General features: G+C 50.0%; 1 protein-coding gene across 1 annotated transcript in view; it reads left to right on the forward strand.

Annotated features, from left to right (window-relative positions):
• Nucleotides 1-21,671, forward strand: part of Fbxw8 (F-box and WD repeat domain containing 8) — an 87,853-nt gene that overhangs the window by 14,679 nt on the left and 51,503 nt on the right. The window contains exons 3-4 of the mRNA XM_032886376.1: nt 11,276-11,440; nt 15,183-15,271. Of these exons, the coding sequence (XP_032742267.1) occupies nt 11,276-11,440; nt 15,183-15,271 (254 nt within the window). The remainder of the gene's footprint in view (nt 1-11,275; nt 11,441-15,182; nt 15,272-21,671) is intronic.

The following is a 21,671-nucleotide window of genomic DNA, read 5'->3' on the forward strand; positions in this document are numbered from 1 at the left end:
TGGGGCTGCACTTCAGGAGAGATGGGCTGTGCTGGGCAATTACCCTGCACGTGTGAATTACTGAATTTGCAGCACACTAGTCTAGATCTCACGAGACTGCTTCCCAGTGTCCATTTGGCTCCTGTGTGTGTGCATGTGTGAGTCAGTGGGTGAGTGTTTACACACACGTGAATATATTGTGTGTGTGAGTGTGTGTAACATATAAGCACGGAAGCTGTTCTTAACCAGAGCCTCTTCACGGCACAGCGATTGGCTGTGATTGGAAGCCGGTCTTTAACAGTTTTTACACGATGACAACAGTGGACGGCCTGTAGTCTGTAGAATTGGCTTGCTTTCTATCGTCGTTAAAATAAACTACAGAGTAATAAATATAAGCAGTGTTTTCATTTGTTCTTGTGGTGTGTTTGCTTTTACAGCAGGGACAAAGTCCTTCTGTTGAGTGGCAACCTGCTGCTTTATGGGCTCCCTCTGCTCTCTCTCTCTAATCTTAGGCACCGTGGGATGTTAGTGAAGTGGGACTGTGCTGTGTGGAATGGGCACCCTGAACTAGTTTTGTGCTTGTGGAGAAACTGGTTGCTTAGCTCTTTATGCCAAGCTGCTCTTGGACTAACTGTAAGGAGACCTGGTGAGGGAGGCCTCAGAGATGTCATGCCCACCCTCTGCTAAGACTTTGCCTCCCGCTACATCTCTTCTCTCTGCTCTCTGGGTCCCAGGCTTTCAGCACCAAAGTTTTTCCCCCTCAGCTGGCAGCCTGCGTACTGCTGTACGCTCCACCATTGCCAGCAGCTGACCCCTGGGTGCTGTGTGGGCACTGTTTCTGCTGGGGGCTTTATCCAGAAGGTCATGAAAGAGGCAGGCCTTCAGGAACATGTTCTCAGTCTGACAGCTGTTTATAATTCTGTGTCTGTCCTTTCCCGTGCCTGTGGGTGTCCTAGCATTTTAAAGGGTAATATTTTACCATGTATATTGAGAAGTCAACTAATTTTAAAGTTACAAAATCATTTCATTTCTATGAGAAAACTAAGTGCTGTTGTATTGCAGCATGAATAATTCTGAAGGGGGATATGGTTTCAGGTATTTATTTCCCCCTTTACCCCTGAGATAGTTTCTCCTGGGATGTCCTGGAACTCCCTCTGTAGACCAGGCTGGCCTCAGACTCAGACATCTGCTTGTTTCTGCTTCCTGAGTGCTGGGACGAAAGGTGTGTGCCACCATGCCCAATTCAGCATTCTCTTCAGTTTTCTGATTTATTCTGCGTGTATGCAGTGTCCTGGCTGCTGCTTTCACATGCACTACATGTGTGCCTGCTGAGGTCAGAAGGTGTCACAGACAGCTGTGAGCCATCATTTGGACACTGAGAACAGAGACCTACCTGTCCTCTGCAAGAGCAACAAGTGCTCCCAACTGCTGAGCCATTTCTCCAGTCCCCTCCAACATTCTTTTTAAAAATATGAAAGTGATTCTAAGTCCACAGGAAGCTGCAGACAGGCATGCAGGCAGTGGCGTGGGACTGTGTCTGTTCCTCCCTTGGATGATCCCTTATGTGCCCGGCAGCAGTAGTATCAAGGACACTTGGTACTTGTCCTCCTGGTGCCTACTCAGGTTTCCCTGCTTTCCCTGCTCCGCTCTGTATTCCTGGTTCCCTTATTTCTTACTGTGGGCATAGATGTGAGTGCTCCCACCACTGTCGTCACACACAGGACTCACCAGGGGATCTCTGTACCCTTCACGGCCACACCAACCTCGCCCCCGCCTCTTCTCCACCCCTGTCCCCAGCAGCCCTTTGCAGCCTTTGGTCAAATGTTCTAGCTGTGTGTAAGTATCTCTTATTGTGTAGTTTAGTGGTAGAGCTGCATATGCAGGAATGCCACAACTTTCAAGGGCAAGAGCTTGCACATGGAGATCGAGGCATGGCGGTACATACCTGTCATCCCAGCACTTAGGACGCTGAGGCAGGAAGCCCATGTAGGTCACAGACCAGTCTGGGCTATATGCTAAGGCTCAAGCCAGTAAAAGGAAGGGAAGATGCAGCAGTGGACCAGTGAGCAAGAGGCGGGCAGACCAAAACAAGCCAGTCATTCTAGAGCGGAAGCCCAGGGTGTCACAGCCAAGCTGTCAGCTTTCGTGGGCATGTAATGTCATGAGCTGGCCAGACGTCCATGTCAGGATGCTAATCCTTGCGTGTTTACAGTGCAGCTCTGATCTTGAAGTCTCTGCAGGTCCCTGATCCGTCACCAAGTGAGGCTAAGCAGACTCTTGCCTCAGCTCAGGTGGCAGGAGCCACTTCCAGCCCCTGGCTTCTGTGGCTGTCTTTACACAGAGGATTAGAGAAAGGCGGAGCCACTCTGGGAGGGTCCTGAGCTGCAGGAAACAGAATCAGTGGGCTGAGTGGTGAGTACTGGAAAGCCTGTGGACTGTTGGCTGTACAATTGTGCAGGAAATCTTTACGACTGAAACATTAGAAAGAGAATATAGGAGGCAGGAGAGTAAGGAAGTCAGAGCCTCCTGGGCACAGTGCATGTCGGGGGCTGTAGGGTCATAAAAACAAAAGCAGTTCTTTGTCTAAAGGTTGGCTTTTGGGGAGTTGAGTTTACCCTCTCCTCACATTCAGAGGAGTCGCTGAAGGCCAGGTTCCTGACAGCAAGTGCCAGAGTGACGAACGGACGAACGGCTTTGCAGAGGCATTAGTCCTGTGGAGTGAGCACCTCCTCAGCAGGGTAGAGCCGGAGAGAACCGAGAAGGGGGCCTTAGGATGAAGAGGGGAGGGAGGGAGAAGCCATGAAGAAGTCCTGAGGCAGGGGCAGCTGAGGCTGTCCTGCAGAGCCTCCTGTGGATGAGGAGTGGCAAAGGAATCAAAATGGCTGGGCTGTGGTATATGCACAGTGGCTTGCTAATGTTTTCCTCTTACAAAGGCATCACTGGGGCCGCCCTGTACCTGTGCCCTGTAAGAGGCCTTTGCTGGTGGGGCTCAACAGGGGTCCTGATGAGAGAAAGTAGCCATGGATACCTGGATGGGGACAGACAGGCTAGTGTAGGTAAAAGGCAGGAGCTCGGCCGGGGATGGATCCTGTAGAATCTTGCAGAGGAGAGGACATGGTGATCTGATGGGAGTTAAACAGTACAAGTGAGTAGAGTCAGGACTGCCTGTGGGCTGGACGAAGGGAGAAGGAAGGGTTAGATAGGATGGCTGGGAGCATGAGTGCTGTTTCCTCAGAGCAAGCTTGGGGATGACCGGTAGTAGGTGGAGGCTGCAGTTGAGTCCCTGGTTAGGTCCTAGGTGCTCTCAGCACATCAGTGGTAGTTAAGGCCAGAGACCAAAAGAGAAGGGAGATGGTGGGGTGAGTATCAGGAAGGTGCTGAGATGAGGGCTCATCTGTGAGGAAGGAAGAAGACAGCATTTCAGTTGCCATTCTTGTCCCTGTCACCAAATACTCCACAAGCCGTCAAAGTGTTGACTTTGGCTTATAGCATGAGACCCTTGTTACAGAGAAGGCATGACTAAAGGTGGCTGTGTGGCAGCAGGGGCAGAGAGGGCAGGAAAAGGGCTGGGCTGTGAACCCCAAGGCTCTTACTACTTCTAGCTATACCCGACCTCCTAAAGCTTCCTCGCCTTCCAAAACAGCTGCTGCCTGCCAGCTGGGGCCACACAAGCCTGGCACTGAGGCAGGAAGGCTTTCAGGGCAGCAGAAGGACTAAAGGGCTGCTGTTTGCCAAAATGACCAGAAGTGCTGGCCCCCTCGAGGGGTGACCCCAGTGTCTTAGGGGCACAGCTCCTGGGGTCAGGAGCACATGGGTAGGTAGCCGAAAGGAGGAGGCACAGAATGGCCGTGCTCCATGGTGCCCTGCCCAGGTCCACCTGGAGTGTGGCCCTGTGGAGAGAGCTACACTCCCTGTCTGCTGTTAAGCCTAATCCAGGCACAGCTAATAAAGCCAGGTTTTTAGCCAAGGGCTCTTTTCCCCTCAATGTGGTAATTCACAGTGGTGCTATAAAGCGAAATGCTGGAGCCACTTTTATTAGCAAGTTCTTGCAGCTGAGGCTCACTCAGTGGGGCTTTGAGCTGGGTATTCCAATCCTGGGCTATTAAAGACCATTAGACCTTTGGAAATTCAGGCTTATAAAGTCACTGGATTGTGATATAAGAAATCAAAACCGTTAGAAAGACTTTTCTTTGGTGGGACCCTTTCAGATTTGCTTGTGAAAGTTTAACTGCATCCTTCTGTTTCCTGAGTTAAATCCTTCAAAGGCTGTCTCTCATTTCTTCTTTAAAAAGAGGAAGCCCCCTATTTTGTATATTCCTGATGGCTCTGTTGGTGCTTGTCTCTGTAATACCTGGTCGTAGGAACAGTCAAGACCCTTGTGGAGGTCAATCCTAACCCCTCTTTTATGAATCCTCCAAGAGATGTGTGTGTGCATCTAGAATTTTAATGTGTGCGTGCATCTAGAATTTAATTTAATGTGTGTGTGCATCTAGAATTTAATTTAATGTGTGTGTGTATCTAGAATTGGAGCTTCATTCTGAGTATTCATCTTGCAGAACAGACACAAAGCATCCTTGTGTTCTCAGTTTCTGCTGATGGACCTTGGTGTTTTTCTTTGAGATGGTTATAAAAGTCTGCTGTGGCTTCCAGAATCCTTCAGGTTCTCATGGCTGCTGCTTCAGACTGTTTCACATAACCAGTTCTCCCCTTTGCAGTCTCTGGGCATCAGGTCCAGATGCTTCAGAGACACTGGGGCCTCTGAGGAGGAGCAGCGTGACCTGGTTGCTAATTTTCAAGGGTCCTTCCTCTGCTTTAGTCTTGTGATTCAACCTCCCAGGCAGGCAGAAGCAGCCAGCAGGCACTTGCAGAGGGCCCAGTTTGGGCAGTGGAGCTAGGAGTGGGGGAAGATTGCTGCCTCAGGTGAAGCTGCAGAGCCAGGGTTGAGGCATGCCTAGCGTGAAGCAGAAGTGTCCAGGGACAGATGGGTGTGGGAACTCAGACTACGCAGGCCCTGAGTCCCAGCAGAGTCTGTCACTCAGACCAGACTTTTCTTAACTCATTTCACTGTGGGATCTCTCCTCAGAAGTGTGCCAACACTCCAAGAAGCCATGCTTTGCACTGCGCCTGTCAGCATCAGGGCGTGCCTGTGTAGGGATGAACCTGAGTCTGTGTCTTGTTACAGTAGTCATATCACAGGCTTCTCATAAAAGTTTGCTTAGATCTTTTTTTGTCAAAGATGATTATGAATTCTGAGGATCATACCTTGTGCTAAGCTAATAGGCTTGGAGAGCTAAGCCTTTGCTACTCTTAACCACTGAGATCCTGAGTTCTAGTATCCTGAAAGGGAAGCACCTTCTACTCTGGAGTTGAGCATGGCTACTCTGTGACAGCCTCTGTTTCCGTCTCTCCCTCATGTTCAGCCTCATCCTGGCATAGACAGATGAACAGACATTGTTTGGGTAGAGTCATGGGTAGGCTCAGCTGTGGACCAAACAAGCCAGAAATAAAACCACAGTGTTCTGTCTAGTAAAAATTGGGGGCTCCTCTTTCCTGGGTCTTTTCCTGCTCTTTACAGCCTGACCATGTATGCTCAGATGAGGGTTTATGTGGGCCTATGGCTGAGGTGGAGGAGTGTGGCTCGACAGTGCGGTGAAATGGCTTTGTGACTGATGGTGTGGCTGTGTCAGCTCGGGTTGCATGATGTATCCAAGGCGGCTGTGGGCTGGGGTCCATGGTTGGTTCAGCCCTTTCTTGGTTAGCTCTGCCTTCCTTTCATTCTTCCCTTTTAAAAACAAGACACAAAGACCCACAGTTCATATTTTTTCATTGGCTGTTGCATGTGAGAAATAGTTTTTTTTTTTTTTTTGTGGAGGACACAAGTGGGACTCATGTTATCTGAGGAGTGTGGACAGTGGGCAGAGGGCATTTGATATAGGTAGGGTATTCAGAAATGTAAGGACTTAGGACTGGAGAGAGTATCGTGGGAGTGAGAGATTGAACTCTGTGTGTGTGAGGGATGAGGTGCATGTTGCACATGATTACATGTGGAGGCCAGAGTGGGATCAGTCCTCAGGTGCTGGCCACTCTATTTAGCTCCCTTTCCCTCTCCTCCCCTCCCCTCTCCTCCCCTCCCCTTCCCTCTCTGTCTTTTCTTTCATCAGTCACCTTGGCCTAGGACTCACTAGGCTCTCTACGCTGGCTGCTCTCCAAGCTGCAGTGATTCTCTTCCTTCTCTGCCCTGTCACCACACTGGGATTGCAAATGCATGCCACCATGGCCAGGTCCCCATGCTTGTGTGATAGAGCTGTCTCTTCAGCCATATTTAGAACTTAAAGTATTTGTTGTGTGCTTATGAGTGTTTACCTGCCTGTGTGTATGGCACCATGTGCGTGTAGTGCCTGTGGAGGGCAAAAGAGGGCGTCAGATCCCCAGAACCGGAATTAGAGGCCATTGTGAGTCACCTTGTGGGTGCTGGGAACTGAACCCTGGAAGGAAGGGCAGCCAGAGCTCTTAAACAACTGAGCCATCTCTTTAGCCCTCCATGCCCTTTGGAACTTTGTAAAGATTGAACTCTAGTTCATGTTTTGAAAGACCTTAAAGAATGATGAATACTAATTTGAATTTCCTGATGGGAAAAGGAGAAAGAACAGTGAGAGATTTTGTAGTACTGGAAGCTCCTAGCAGTATTTTAAGTAGGTGGCATAAGTACACGGCTGTCCGTAATAAAAAAAAAAAAAAAAGTCTGCTTTTATTAACGTTGAGTGAATTTAACAGCTCCAGAGGCTTTAGCACACCTCTCTGAGAAGCCGTGATGGCCTGTCTGTAAATGAATGAACAGACTAGTGTCTAAGGTCTGGGGTGCCTTGTGGGTGGAAACCAGCCTGACATGTTTCCTCTACTAATTAACAGCGCTGTGGACAATAGCAAAGCCCCTGTCTCAGCACATGGTTTGGTGGGAGAGGGGGCTACTCCGTTTTGAGTATCTCAGTCAAAGAAGGGCAGTCTGGATTCACAGATGAAAAGTAGTTTCTGAGAGGTGGCTATGGAAACCAGTCATGTGACAATGGCTGAAGGAAAAGGGAGAGAAAGGACAATGCTGAACCTAGTGAAAGAATGGCAGGGCGTGGTAAAACTATAGAGGAATGCTGAGTGGGCTAGCGAGGGCAGGAGCTGCTGTCCTCAGGGACAGGCAGGGGGAGGGTGGCTCAGCAGGCTGAGCCAGACTGTTGTGAGAGGTGCTCCCGATTGCCTGGACCCCCACCAGCCAAGGATATGTATGTGGCTGTCTTCCTGTAGTGGGTGTGCATAGCTGGTCTGCACAGCTCCTCTTAGTTCTCAGCGATAGCCCTTGTCTCTGGCTCAGAAGACTGACAGGAGCTTTGCAACTTCTTGGTCATTTGGTCTCACTTTTTGCTTTAGGTCAAATGCACTTGTACCGATAAGAAAGTGACTGCTATGCAGTCCACTCACTTATGAAAGTTGTGGAGTTGTGAAGCCTGAAGTGCTGCGGCACCGGTGTTGTCCTGCTCATGGCACTTGGAGTGCTTCTAGGAGTGGAGAAAGCTGTGGTAATGGCTATCAAGGGGCTGAGATAGCTTGAACTCATGGAGTTCCACCACCTTTTACTTTGTTTTAGCTTCTTCTTGAGTGACTGTAGACCAGGCTGGCCTTGAAGTCACAGAGATCCACCTGCCTCTGCCTCCTATTCGTGTGTATGAGTATTGCCTGTTGAGCACCCCTTGTGTGCCTGATGCCCGTGGAGTTCCGAAGACAGTGTCGGATCTCTTAGAGCTAGAATTAGAGAGGAACGGGAGCCCTCTGAGCTGGGAACTGGCCCCGGCTCCTCTGCTCTGCATGGGCAGCCGTGCTGGAATCAGCTCTCCAGCCCTGCCCATTTCTGCCCATCTATTCCTCCATTGTTTCTTGACTTAAACATACTTTCTAATGTGCCATTTTACTAACAATTTTGAGTATTTTCTTTGTTATATTATTATAATCACTGTTACTGAAACAGGGTCTCACTGCAGACCAGGCTCTCTGGAACTCGCAGAGATCCTTCTGCCTCTGCCTCTGCGAGCATTATAGGAGTGCTCCACCAGCCTGGCTTCTCCTACTGTTGCCCAGGTGAAGTGATGGAATCCAGCCACTTTGTCTCACAGCACATCAGACCTCTACTCCTGTCCCGCTGTTTGCAGATTTTTGTGCACTTTGCTGGTGCTGTCCACAGCCCTTGCTCCTCTCTTCCTTAGAGTGGATGATCTCAGCTGACCTGGTTCTCCTAACACTCAGATTTGCCAGTGAGCCCTCTAGTGAATGTTTTCTGCATTTTCCACACTTACTTGTTTGCAATGCTGAGCCATCTCCCTCCCAGCTTCTCTCCAGTTATTGTTGATGATGCCGACCCCTGCCTGGGCGTCTTTCCCCTAGGCTGGTCTTCAGAGTGTCTTCCAGCTGCTGTTTTGCTGGTGTTAGGGTCACTCTCATGTTTGCTTATATGTACTTAATCCTTTTTGTTTACAGCATCCTTCTTCCTAGTGGCATAAATTCCTTTAAATTATTATGTAGTTTAAGGAAACATGTATTAACATTTTAAGTTTTTTCTCATCATCTTTGGTGCTCTTCATCCCTCTCCCTCAGTAGGGCAGATGCTGTGGCTCTGGGGCAGGGCCTGTGCCTAGATGCCACATTTGAAAAAGCTGCTTGGTTGGGGATTTAGCTCAGTGGTAGAGCGCTTGCCTAGGGAAGCGCAAGGCCCTGGGTTCGATCCCCAGCTCCGAAAAAAAAAAAAAAAAAAAAAAAAAAAAAAAAAAAAAGAAAAAGCTGCTCCTGCCTCTGCGGAAGGGGTGGGCTAAGTATCGTCTGCTTTCTGCCATGGCCACCAAGTCCCACTAGGTTAGCAGTGAGTGGAGACTTCTTAACTGCTTTGATCCAGGGACCCTCCAGTCTCTGCTGAGGGCCTGTAGTGTGTTGGGACACACCTTCCCATCCCAGCAGGTCACAGCTCTTCTTGCTTTGTCCCTTGCTTCATGCTTGTGCAGAGGAGCTGGGATCTAGCAGTCATAGCTTTTTTAGATTTTCTTAGTACACAACGTGCCCTGAATGTATGTGGCTTGCTACACTCCCCAGTTTCCCTCTTGAGCTCTTTGGTTGGCACCTTGTCAGTCCTAACATAGTTCTTCTCAAATAGCTGTGTTAAAGCAACTCTTCTCCTCCCAAGATAAGGGCTTGCTATGTTGTTCTAGCAGGCCAATAACTCACCGTGTAGCCTAGGCTAGCCTTGGTCTCACAGCAGTGCTTCTGCTTTAGCCTCCTGAGTGCTGGCAGTACAGGTGTGAGCCATTCTGGAACCTTCTGTTGGGATAGCCTCCCTGCAGGTAAGACAGATCAGAGAAAGCCTCCGCAGTGCTGCCAGTGCAGCTCGTTAGGAATTGGGTTTGGTAAGCTCAGATGGCCTTCCTGTCCTGTCCCATGACCCCATCCCCAATACTTCTCTCTGTGTGTGTTGCTCTTAGGAATGTCAAGGGGCTGGAAGAAGAGGAGAGGTAGCACAGGTTCCTGGGCTAGTGCCTCACCTCTTACTGAATCCAGCCTTTCTTTGTTTTTTGTGTAGTTCTGGCTAGCCTGGAACTCACTGTTTAGACCAGGCTGGCCTTGAATTTACATACGAGTTCTGGGATTGAAGGTGTGTACCACCATGCCCTGCGTTCATCCTTGATTGCTAGTCTGCTTACTGAGTACTGGGCCTTAGAAGGCTTCAAGCTTTTCATTACTTTCCCAGATTCTGAAAGTCAGTAACAGCTGTGTTGCTGCAGGTTTAGTGTGGGTGCATGGAAGCCACAGTTCACACGTGGAGGTCAGAGAGCAACCTCCACCTCCAGGTAGGGGCGAGTGCATGTGTACACATTTGTGTGTATGGTGAGTATGAGTGTATGGGGTGTGTGTGTGTGTGTGTGTGTGTGTGTGTGTGTGTGTGTGTGTGTATCACAGCATGTGTAGGTAGAAGTCTGAGGACAGCTTTGTAGAGTGAGTTCTCTCTCACCTTTTTGTGGGTTCTGGGCATTGAATTCAGGTTGTCAGCTTGTGTAGCAAGCACTGTACCAACGAGCTGTCTCACTGACCCAGCGACAGTCTCTGTTCACCACTGTGTATAGTATGCTAGGTAGCCCTTGGATACCAGCGGTTCTACTTTTTTTCTTTGTCTCCCACCTTTCCACAGGAGACAGGCTGCTGTATTCAGCTTTATCTGGGCTCTGAGGATGCAGACTCAGGTCATCACACTGCTGCAACACATGACCCACTGACCCATTTTCTCCACCCACTTTCCTTCCCCTCTGCAGTAGAAGGTATCAAACCTCAGGCCTCACACATGCTACCTAAGCACGCTCTCACTAAGCTATAGCGCCAGCCCAGCCAGCAGGTTTTGAGACATCTTCACACCTCTACCCTCCTCCGAGCTCTGACATGGTCCCAAGAGTGTTAACAGCATAGGTTCTTGTAAGCTTCTGTCCCCCCCACCCCCCACCCCCCCGTTTACCAGGGTGAACTTCAGCCTCAGGGTGGAAGCCAACATGGCCTCCATCTTGCTTCTCAGTGCATGCTGCAGGCTGGCTATGACTGTGGGTCCTTGAGAACTCTGTCCAGCTTCATATGTTGTCCTGTGATGAAGTAAGCCCATTGCACCCCTAATGAGGCTGGAAAACAACATCCTGCATACTGTTGGGGTTGGAGCTTTGTGCCGGGTGTAGCAATCATTTCTCCAACACATACCGTGCCCTGCTCAGCAGCTCGAGAGTTTTATTAATGTGATTACTATTTTTTAATCTGTGCATATTAGAGTTCTCCATGCAGCTTTAGTTTTATGCCATCAGAAATTTAGGTTATTCAGACCTTGCACATCACAGGCCCTCAGCTCATGCACACGCTGTAAGATGGCCATGCCAGTGCTTTCCACAGCCCCTCAGAGGCCTCTGCAAAGCTCAGTGTGCTTACTTACCTACTGTGTTCAGTTTGTTGTGTGGCATTTTACATATTGGTGCTTTTTTCTCTTTCGTTTGTTAGATGACAGTTTATCATGCCATCTAAAATGTGACGTTGTATGGTGGTGTAACAGTTTTGAAATCTTGAAAGATAAAACTGGAAACATTTGCTAGTATTTTTTCCACCTCGGAGTGTTTTGTTAATGAGGTGTTTTATGCTGCCATGAGCCTGGGGCTGTGCTCTAGGTGTTGATTGATTTTGGACGGCAAGGCCTCTCTAATTGCAGATCTTGACATTTGCATCACTTGTGCTGTTCTAGGTGAGCAAGACATGGAAGGTGATTGCTGAAGACGAGGTGCTGTGGTACCGGCTGTGCCGACAGGAGGGGCACCTTCCCCACAGCAGATTCTCCGACTACACCTGCTGGAAGCTCATCTTGCAAGAGTGCCTCGCCAGGGAACACAAGTTAAGAGCCAACTGGAAGGTAGGCCATGGCCGGTGGCACCCTGGGAGGCAGGCAGGCAGTGGAGGGAGCAGGCCTGCGGAGCAGCCCGGACCCTGTGGACTCTGCTGATTTCAGCATGTGCCTTAGAGTTGCTCCTCTTCCAGCCTTGGGCCTAGAGCTGCCACCTGCTGGCTAGGAAAGGGGCTGAGGTGGGCTGTCTGACACCCCTTTTCCTGGCTGGTTCAGGTCACTGGAGTCTTGCTCTCTCAACCCCTTTCCCCTTTCCTTCTTCCCTTCCCAGAGGGCTGACAAGGCAGCAGCCCCGTGCACACAGGCCAGGGAGCTCTAGGAGCCACCCCACCCCGGAGCTGCTGCTGGAGAAGTGGAGTGGTGCCGAGTGCTGTCTGCTCTCCCCTCATGTAACCCTTGGCTTCCCGCCCCAGCATTTATCACTCTGAGGCTCTGCAGAAACATAGGATCACAGCTAAGCATTTGCAGAGAAGTGTTTGTGGGGAGCAAGCTGTCAGGAGTCGTGTTCCAGGCTCTGAGGCTCAGCAAGGTGCTCGCATGGCCAAGCTGCTTCCCCACCCAGGCAGCAGCAGGTGGGGCGGGGCTCAGCCCTTCTCCTACTGAAAGGTTGGTGTGAATAGGCTTTGAAACAAAGTCCTGTTGTGGCTGGGCAGAGCATTGCTTGAGTGCATGTCTGTCCCCAGTCACCTTGTCACCTGATTAGTGACCAGTGCACTGGATCTGTGACATCAGTGAGCAGCAGGGCTTCCCACTGTGGGATGGCCAGCTTCAGCACTGGTGACATGGTGACATGAGACCAGCTCACTCTCTGCAGGGTGCTGGCAGCGCCCCAGGATCCCTACTGGATGTCAGTAGCACTCTGCTCCTATTGTGGCACTACAAAACGTCTCCAGGCATTGCCAGGTGTCCCTTGGTGGCAAAATTGCTCCTACTTAAGAACTGGTCGTCACTGGAGAATTGGCCTTAGCCCATTAAGACACTCCCAGCTAAGTCAGATCTAGCTGGCCATGATGTCAGAGGGTAACGGGAGGTAGGCTCATTTGGAGCCTGTGCACCTGATTAGACCCTGATGGATGGGCAGAGTGATCTGTGGACGGAAGCCGCTCAAAGGAGCCAGAGGCCTGAAGTGAAGGTGGAGGGAAGGGAGGCCTAGAGCTGGCTTCCCTACCTTTCCGTCCAGAGAGGAAGGAGCCAGGAGAGTGAACTTGTCCCTGGTTTCGAAACTGGAGATGTCTGCCTGAGGGAAGCAATGTCTCTGCTTGTGCTGATGCTTTGGAGCCGCGTGTGCGTGTGCATGTGCGTGTGCGTGTGAAGGACAGGGGAGGAGGGCAGGATGTCCTCACGTAGAGCAGACACAGGAAGTGAAGAGCATCTGCTGCCCTGGAATAGTTTACAGAGATGATGTGGTGACCCCATGTCTGTGCACTGTCTGTAGCCAGTGCACGTCCATCAGATATGCGTGCTGTGCAGTCGTCTGTCAGGTGACCCAGTAGATGGACAGCAGTGTGTGAGGGGCTTCTGGAATCCTGCCCCACTTCCAGACCTGTTACCAGCGAGGACAGCTTGGGCAACATTGAAGTGATCTTTCACTAAACTGCAGTTTTACCAACTTTGATCAGCACATGCCAAGGGCATCACAGCACGTGTGAGATTTCCGCATGCCTTCCTTCTAATCGGGTGCCTCACAGTAGCACTGTTCCTAGGCCTGTGGTTGAGGGAAGGTAGCGCTAGGGATGGCCTGACGTGTTGCCTGTGCAGCTTGCCTGTGTTCAGGGCTCTGCCAATCACAGGTACAGTGATTCTGACCTAACTGAGATCCACTTCAGGAGGGGTTGGACAGGCAGTCGGTTGGCTGGGTGACTCCATGTCAGTGTCTGGAAACCCCTGAGAGGACCCTAGATCTCTGAGGACCTCCTTCGAGGACATGGGCTGTGAATGCATGTCTGCCTGGACCTGCAGTTCAGAGCTGACCTGGAAATGGGTTGACAGGTGGGTAAGCTAGCCATGATGCTGTTCTTCTGGTGTTCTAAGGTCTGACGTGAGTGACAATAATAGCGTGGTTTGGAGCCCAGGTTGGGAAGGCAGCTACTTAGCTCGTGAAGTCCTGGGATGCAGCTTTCATCTCAGGCCTCTGCTTGTTTTTAGTACCTTCCCCTCAAGAGAGCTCTTCTGGTCCCCTCTCCCAGGTTACTGAGGTCCCCCCTTCCTTCAGCTCAGCTCCATCTGACCCCCTGAATGTTTGCCCCTGAGCTGTAGGCTTGGCCTAAGGACTAAGTTAGGGTCATTGTGTAAGTTCTCCTGTCCAATTTCAAGGGCATAGCTGCTTGGTGGCTTTAGTGGGATAGAGCATCTCTTTCCTAACAGCATATCAGTCACCGTGGCTACCAACCAGGAGCCGTGCCTGTGCACTTTGGTGTTAATCCTTGGGCCAGGACAGCAGAAGTGACAGTTGAAATGAGGTAGTGTTCTTGAACATGTCTGCTGTCTGTGCCTCCTTTGGAGCTCACCTGTCACTGTGTTCTGCTCCCTACACGGACATACTTAATATCCCTTCAGAGTCCCCTCGTTTTTATTTTATTTATTTTTTCTTTTTTTTCGGAGCTGGGGACCGAACCCAGGGCCTTGCGCTTGCTAGGTAAGCGCTCTACCACTAAGCTAAATCCCCAACCTCTCGTTTTTATTTTTAAATAACTGATATGTTTTCTGTGTTGATGACAGTTGAGCTGTACAGTAGTGAGTGGTGCATGATAGCTATCCTTTTGATATCGAATGAACACATTTAAGCAAGCAGTAGTAAAGGAATAAATGGTGGGTAGAGGGAAACAGCAGACAGCAAGACATAGAGCTGGGTGCTCACAGCATCTAGCAGAGGTGATGGCAGCAGCAGCAACTGCCTAAAATGTCCAGCAGAAATGGCCTGGGAAGTCATGGTCATCAGCTGGGCTTCCTGGCAGGAGTTGTCTGCATGGGTGAGCTTCCCTTCAGAGTGCTCTGTCCAGGATGAACTCCTAGCTTCTCTTTTCCAGAGCTTTTATGCCATAGGAAAGTGAGCTGTGTGGCCTTGGGGGTCATTTACCGTCATGCAGCCAGTAACTCCTTAATGCCCAAGGGAAAGGGGTTTGCTTTTATTTTTGTGAGACAAGGTCTATCATGTAGCCCTGGCTATCCTAGAACTTGCAGTGCAGACCACACTGGCCTCAGACTCCCAAAGGGCCATTTGCCTCTGCCTCCCAAGTGCTGAGATTAAAGCTGTGCACTGCCACACCCAGCTTCAGGATTCATTGTTAAATGCCTTAGCAGCTTTCTGCCTTCCCCACTCCATCAAGGGAGCCAGAGCCATGCCTGAGTCTACAATGAGGAGCCACTTTCTCAGTGAGTTCAAACAGCCCTTGACAGTTACCAATATAAACTCCATTTCAGTGATCATGAGAAATAGTCCAGAAGCCACACGGGCACACAGCTGGAGCCTGCCCCATCCCACCTCTCTCAGCATCCCACCCACTGCTCCCAAGGAGCAACCCAAGGCCAATGACAGACCAGCATTTCATGTTCACTGCTCCACACAGACTGCATTGCCTATGCTCTAGAGGCTGACCTAGGCAGGCTCCCCATGCATGGTGCTTCAGTTTTATCCTTCTGAATGACCACTGACTGGAGTCAAGATGGTTACAGTGTATAGGTGAGAGCAGAGCACATTACTGGAGGCCTACCCCCAGAATAGTATAAACCACACCCCCTTTTCCTCACACAGAATCGCAAAGGTGCCGTGAGCGAGCTGGAACACGTTCCTGACGCTGTTTTGTGTGACGTGCGTTCTCACGATGGAGTTGTCATCGCAGGGTAAGCAAAGCCGTGTCCCTTCCCATCACTCAGTCCTCATCTTCACCCCCTGCCCGCTGCCTGAGCACCTCATCTTCAGCCTCACAGCAGGAGCTGTGTGGAGCAGGTCAGAGGTCAAATGGGGACAGTGAGTGTTGGCACACACAGACCCTGCTTCACTCTCTGGTTTGAAGGCTTCACTCCCAGCAAGGCTGAGGCCGCAGGTCTTCTTTCCCTTGCCTGCAGCTGGGCATTTGTGTGTCTCCTGGGTGAGAAATTTAACATCAGCGCCTGTGAGTTCCCTCAGCTGCTGTTCAAGAACCCACCAACAAGAATTCTTCGTGGTGGTAACCACGGAGATCTGGATATGCACTTCTTTATCGGGCAATGAAGTAACTTTATTTTAGGGTTAGGTTGTCTCTTGAGCTAATGTCTCAAAATATTTAATTTTTGCCGTGTGACAGATAGATACAGATAACGTGCAGGCTGTGTACCAGAAAACAAACCGGGGTCGATGGGCTTTGTGGGATCTACCCCAGGGCTGCTGCCTTGAGGAAACCAGAAGTAAGGGCCAACCCTGGACTTACACAGCTAGTAGTCACTAGCCTTTCCTCTAGCTTCTCTCAGCATTACTCAGTGAGCACCATGTAAGGCCGGCAAGATGGCTCAGAGGCTCAGAGTGCTGCCATCACAGCTGACTAGCCCCAAGGTTGACCCTGGAGCCCACACTTGTGATAGGGAAAGGAGAACCAATTTCTGCCAGCTCTGGGACCTCCATATGTGACATGGCACCCCCAAATGAATGAGACATTAAAGAAAAAGTTAACGCACCTTTGAACTGAAATCCAGATTGGTTTCTGAAGTACTTTATAGCAGGCTCTTCCATAAGAAATTGTGTTCGTTCGTTCGTTCATTTGTTCTTGTTTGGAGTTTGCATATGCAGGGTACACAAGTACCACAGCGCATGTGTATAGGCCAGAGGACAACTGTGGGTCTCAGGGATTCCACTTGGGTTGTCAGGTTGGTGGCAGCTGTCCTTACCTGCTGAGCAGACTTGCTGGCCCTTCCATTTTAAGGGAGTCTGGCCAGGAGGGCCAGATTTCTTTAGCTTCTGTTCCCTGGCCTCAGCTTGTATATCTCCATGGATAACTGTCCGTCTGTCTGTCAGGATGCTGTCAGGCCTGCAGCATCATCGTGAGGTGTGGCAGAGTGCTTTCTTCGGTGTTTGAGGACTGGTGGTAACCAAGCAGGGTTACTTTATTCCCACATCAGGTTTCTGCCTAAACTCAGAAGACGGTGCCAGAGGCTGTGGTGCTGAGATGGGCCTGAGAGTCTTAGGAGATTACAGATGGAGGATACTCCTTCCCCAGGTCCAGTTAGGAACATCTTTGAGCATGGAGCCCCAAAGGGGGACACAGGCCAGCAGCTCTGAAGGCAGCTGCCCCTCCCCTACCGCCTTCTCTCTGGGGATCTGCTCAGCACTAGATAGGCCACCAAAGGCCCAGCGATGCCAGTGTTCTGGGATCGATTGTGTGAAACCTGAGCTGTAGGTCAGAGAGGCTCCTTGGCTCCTTTCTCTGAGAGAAGCTCCAGTTGATGGCTCAGTCCGAGACCCTGCCATCTTGCTTGTATGCAGAACATCTTGTGTTTATCATTAAAATTTCATCTGGTGGTTACGATGCTTGTTTTCTAGGTCAGCTCTTGAATCCCTTTTCATTTGAGACAGTGGTGTTTGTGGTTACCTCATTCCCAATCAATGTTGTATTCTCTAAGCTTTCTGCAGTCAAGCATCTCCAAGGAGCCTCTTAAAGAGACAGGGCCGCCTCTCCTTGCTCTCACTCATGCCAGCTCTCTTATTCTTCCTGTTTCTCTTTGTTTGACTGAAAGGCTGAGTTCCATGTTCCCTCTAGCCTGTGAGATAGATAAGCCCCTCAGGGTCAGAATGCAGGCTTGCTTCTCCCTAAGTAGCTTCTCTGTGCACCCAGGCCGGCATCTTATGGACTGACCCAGGCCTGGTTCTTTTTGAGTCCTCTTTTCATGTAAAAGGAGAGTGATTGTGAAGTCACTGCCTGCTCCTGGGCTTCCTGGCTGGGTTGGGCCCCATGTGCAGTGTGTCTACAAAGCTGTCCAACTCCTTGCCCCCTTTTCTGTCTTGGGTGTGCTCACTAGTCACCTTTCGGATACATAGACCTCTGCAGTCTGTGGCTACCTCAAGTTATGCTCCTTGTGTTTGCCCACAGTCTGTTGAGTCACTGGCCACATCTGTTTGAAAATTGAGATCTAGTAAATATACCATGACATTCACTCTTTGAAAGTATCGAGCTCAGTGAATTTTAGTAATTGCAAGACTGTACAACTGATACTCGTTCCAAGCATTGGGTAGACCAGGCTGGCCTCAAACTCGGAGATCCCCTTGCCTCTGCCTCCTGAGTGCCACCACATCCAACATCCCCAGTCCTAGTGTTGATGGGCCAGTTAGTTCTACCTCCCTGCCTCCCAAGTCCCCTTGACTAGGGAGCACCTCCTTTCAGTGTGGTTTTCCCATGCATCTTTTCATTACTTTATTAGATTTACTATAAAATTTCTCAAATAGTTCCTAATTTCCCCCTTCGTTCACCCAACAGAAGACAATAAATAAGTCACTTCCTGTTTTCTATATGTTCTGAGAAGTGGGTTGGAGTATGACATTGTAGAATGGACATGCACAGGTTAGAAGGCTGTGATGTCACTAGGCTACACAGTGTCCTAGGAGGAACACAGTTGTGTATGCTGATGACTTGACTGTTCTTTGGCATGCGATTGTGTTAGTGTTACCATTCTTTCTTTTTTTTTTTTTTCCCTTTTTCTTTTTTTCGGAGCTGGAGACCGAACCCAGGGCCTTGCGCTTGCTAGGCGAGCGCTCTACCACTGCGCTAAATCCCCAACCCCGTGTTACCATTATTTCATGTGGCTGGGTCTGCAGATTTTTCTGTTTCTGTTTTGGTGGCATAGTTCATCTTAAACTTAGAAAGCAGAGGCTACTGCAGAAACTTCATGGTCTCTATAAATAGTGTGTCCTATTAGAGTTTGCCACCACTGCTGTGTTCTTATTTTTCTAGCTGGATTCCCTTCTGTGGGATATTCCATCCCTTAGAGGAATTTTGTATCTTCCAGACTCAGAAACTTTGAAAATTCTTTCATAACCCAGTGTAGTTCCAGTGTAACTTTGTGATTTGAAGTCCCTAAACCATCTCTTGAGCTTGTTCCTGCACACAGCTCCCTACTCCATAACATTGCCAGAAACATGGCTGCCCTCAGGGCATCTACTGACGTGTGCCCTTTGAGCCTCTTGATGGTTTGACCCTGTTGACCGTGCCCTCCTTGAGATGGCAGGGATCATGTGTAGACATCTTTTGCCCCATAGAACCTGCTTGAACCTAGCACCCAGGAGACTCTGAGAGCAAGTCCCAAAGTCCCAGAAGTCTCTCTGAGCTACTAAACCCTCCTCTGCTCTCCCTGGGGCCTTTGCCCTTGTTCTTTTGAGTCTCCATAGGTCACCCAGCCACAAGATGGCATTCCAGAGAGTGTGAGAGCCAGCAGGGCTCATCTACCAGGACAGCATTTCCCACTTCTTAGGAAGAAATGGTTTTCAAGGTTCCCCCAAATGCAGTCCCTTTCTGTCCTGGGCTCAATGTCCACCCGTATCCTCATGCTCTGCCCTTAGAGCGCTGCCTGGGAGACTGCAGCCCGCCTTCTGCGCCACACTTCCTTCTGTAGTGCTGGGTGGCAGTGCATCAGGAAATGTCTGCTTTGTCCTCTCTCTGTCTCTCTTCTCTCTCTCTCTCTCTCTCTCTCTCTCTCTCTCTGTTAATTTTGACTTTTGTAGGTGACAAGACTTAAGGCTTTAGGATGTTGACTTTATAATTCTATGAAGGAATTATGGTTTATATATGTTGAAATCGAAGGTGTAGCTCAGGACAGTTCTGCTTGCCTAGAAACACAAGGTGTTAGGGCCAATCTCTAGCACAAAGAAAGCACATCAGTAACAGTCCGTGTATCTGTCCCACTGAGGAGAATTAATAGGAGCAAAGAGCTATGAGAGCACCCTGCTCTGTGGAGCTTGGGCCGTACTCCTCCCCGGTGGCCTTGTGCAGGTTAAGACTCGCAAACAGATGACATCACGGGCTCAGAAAGGTCACAACACTACGGCAAGCTGTGAAGCCAAGTGCAGTTTGCTGTAAGTGCTTCAGGAGAGCCACCTAGTGAAGAGTCTCCCAGGTAGGGCCTGGGGGGTCTGGGGAGTCAAGCCTAGGCTCCTTTGAGGCCCCATGCCAGCCTGCCGCCATTAAGCCATTAGCTCACCAAAAGCTTTTACCCATGCCCAGGAGTGTGTGGTGGTGAGCAGTTAGCTGCCCCTCCCGCTCGGTATCACATGGCTGAAGCACACCACGTCCATCAGCTGGCTCGATTCCTGCTCACACTGGAGCACCGGGTCCCCCAGACGTTTCAAACTATCGAGCCCCTGTGTATACTGAGGGATGTTTCAGTCTACCCAGGTGCTTCTCCATGGTTCCCATGGTCACCTGCCTTTCCTGGAGGAAGCCACAGCTGTGTGTCCCATGTTTCCCCTCTGCAGATGGGGCTGGAGGAACACTGTCAGTCAGTGCTCAGAAGTTAACTCTCTCTTTACCTAGAAGTGCTCGGCTGTCCTGTTCCATCTCATCCCTTCAGTCAGTGTCCTCAGCCCTCCTGACATTGGGACCCTCATGTTGCTCCTTCATTACTGTAATGTTGCTACTGCTATGAATCATAATGTAAATACCTGATATGCAGGATACCTGTTGTGTGACCCCCCGTGGAGTCACGACCCACAGCTTAGAGTCAGGATCACGAGAGCAGATGCCTAGGAAATAGTGCAGCTTTCCAGCAGCCCAGTGAACCCTAGCTGTCTCTCAGCTGCAGGCCTGGTGCCGGTCTGCTTCGTCACTTGTCCACAGGATCTGGGATCTGAACGTTTGCTCTTGGGCCTGGAGCTTTCTTGTGCCCAGGCTTTGAGGTCTGAATCGCTGTTCGGTGTCACCTGTCTTAGGCAACGTTTCCAGTGAGACATACTTAGAAATGCACATTTAAACACAGCCGGCCAAGGTAAGCTAATGGAACTTAATGACCAGCATCTTTTCTCCACTTTCTTGGTGACTAGAAATTCCCTTTGCATCGACTGTGCCAGCATCGACAGAGGCTGTGTTTTAAAGCAGTGTGCATTTGCCCTAAACTTTGAAATCTTTTCTGCTCAGGAACTGAAGGTCTGGGGTGTGGCAGTGCTCTGGGAGTTTCTGAGAAGGCTCCTGGGACAGCAGGGTTTGTTAAGTGCAGACTGGCGCTGAGGGTCTGCACTTACGTCCTTGTCACCCATACTTACCCTTAACAAGGACATGCATTCCAGCTTTCTCCTTCTCAAAACCCTTCTCCCGGCAGTTTTCCTCTTAGCCTCCTTTGCCTTGTATGGATTTTGTGCTGCTGCTTATGGCTCTGGACTGCTTCCCATAAGGGGCTCCGTCACGACCCACTAGGGACCGCTTTTTAAAAATACTTTGAAATTTATTTATTTTCTGCTGTGAGCCATGCGTGCTCTTCTAGTAAATAAGTCTGAGGTAACCTGCTGATACGCGACTGGAGGAGAGCTTCGCATTTATTACATCTTTAATGAAGGCGCTCCAGAATGTCCTTAATAAATACTGATGAACTCATGGCTGCATTTATCCATCTCTGCTTCTCCAGGGAATTATGGGAAGGGCCACAGCTCCAATAACTCTGCATAATCATCATCGACTCTGACTCTATTGATTGTCATTAACCAAGATGTATGGAAAGCAGTTGTAAGTGTGCAGAGCATGTACCGCACAAGGGCCATTAAGATGTTCATTAGTTTTCAATTGCTACGTCTTACGCTCCCCTCGATGTTTGCTCTAGTGCATTTCCACAGAGTGGCTGCACTGTGGGGCCGAGTTCATTTTGTTAATTGTGCAATACAGCAGTCATGTTCTGTAGAAAACAGTAAATACTCTGGATTTTATTGATCATGACAGAAGCACGGAGCAAGTGAAGAGTTCTCAAAACTTCCGTGTGCCGAGGGTATGAGTATCCTCGGGTATGTGGGAGCCGTACCTCAGCAGCTCCTTTCCATTCCAGGTTGCAGCCAGCAGATCCCCATTCCCGTCACAGTTCCCATTGGTAGACTGCTCACAGCACTCCGTGCACAGGAGGGCTTCCTAGGCCAACAAAAGCTACAGCTGCTGGCAGCTGTGGAATAGCATGGGAGATGTGGGGTGGTAGGAATGGGGACCAGGCCACCATGGTGAGCATCCCAGATAGCCCCAGTTCCAGGCCAGGTTTCTCCCAAGGATTGTCAACACTTAGGAGTGCTCGATTGTGGGGAGGGGGT

The sequence above is a fragment of the Rattus rattus genome, chromosome 16 (assembly GCF_011064425.1).
Source record: "Rattus rattus isolate New Zealand chromosome 16, Rrattus_CSIRO_v1, whole genome shotgun sequence".
Classification (NCBI taxonomy): domain Eukaryota; kingdom Metazoa; phylum Chordata; class Mammalia; order Rodentia; family Muridae; genus Rattus; species Rattus rattus.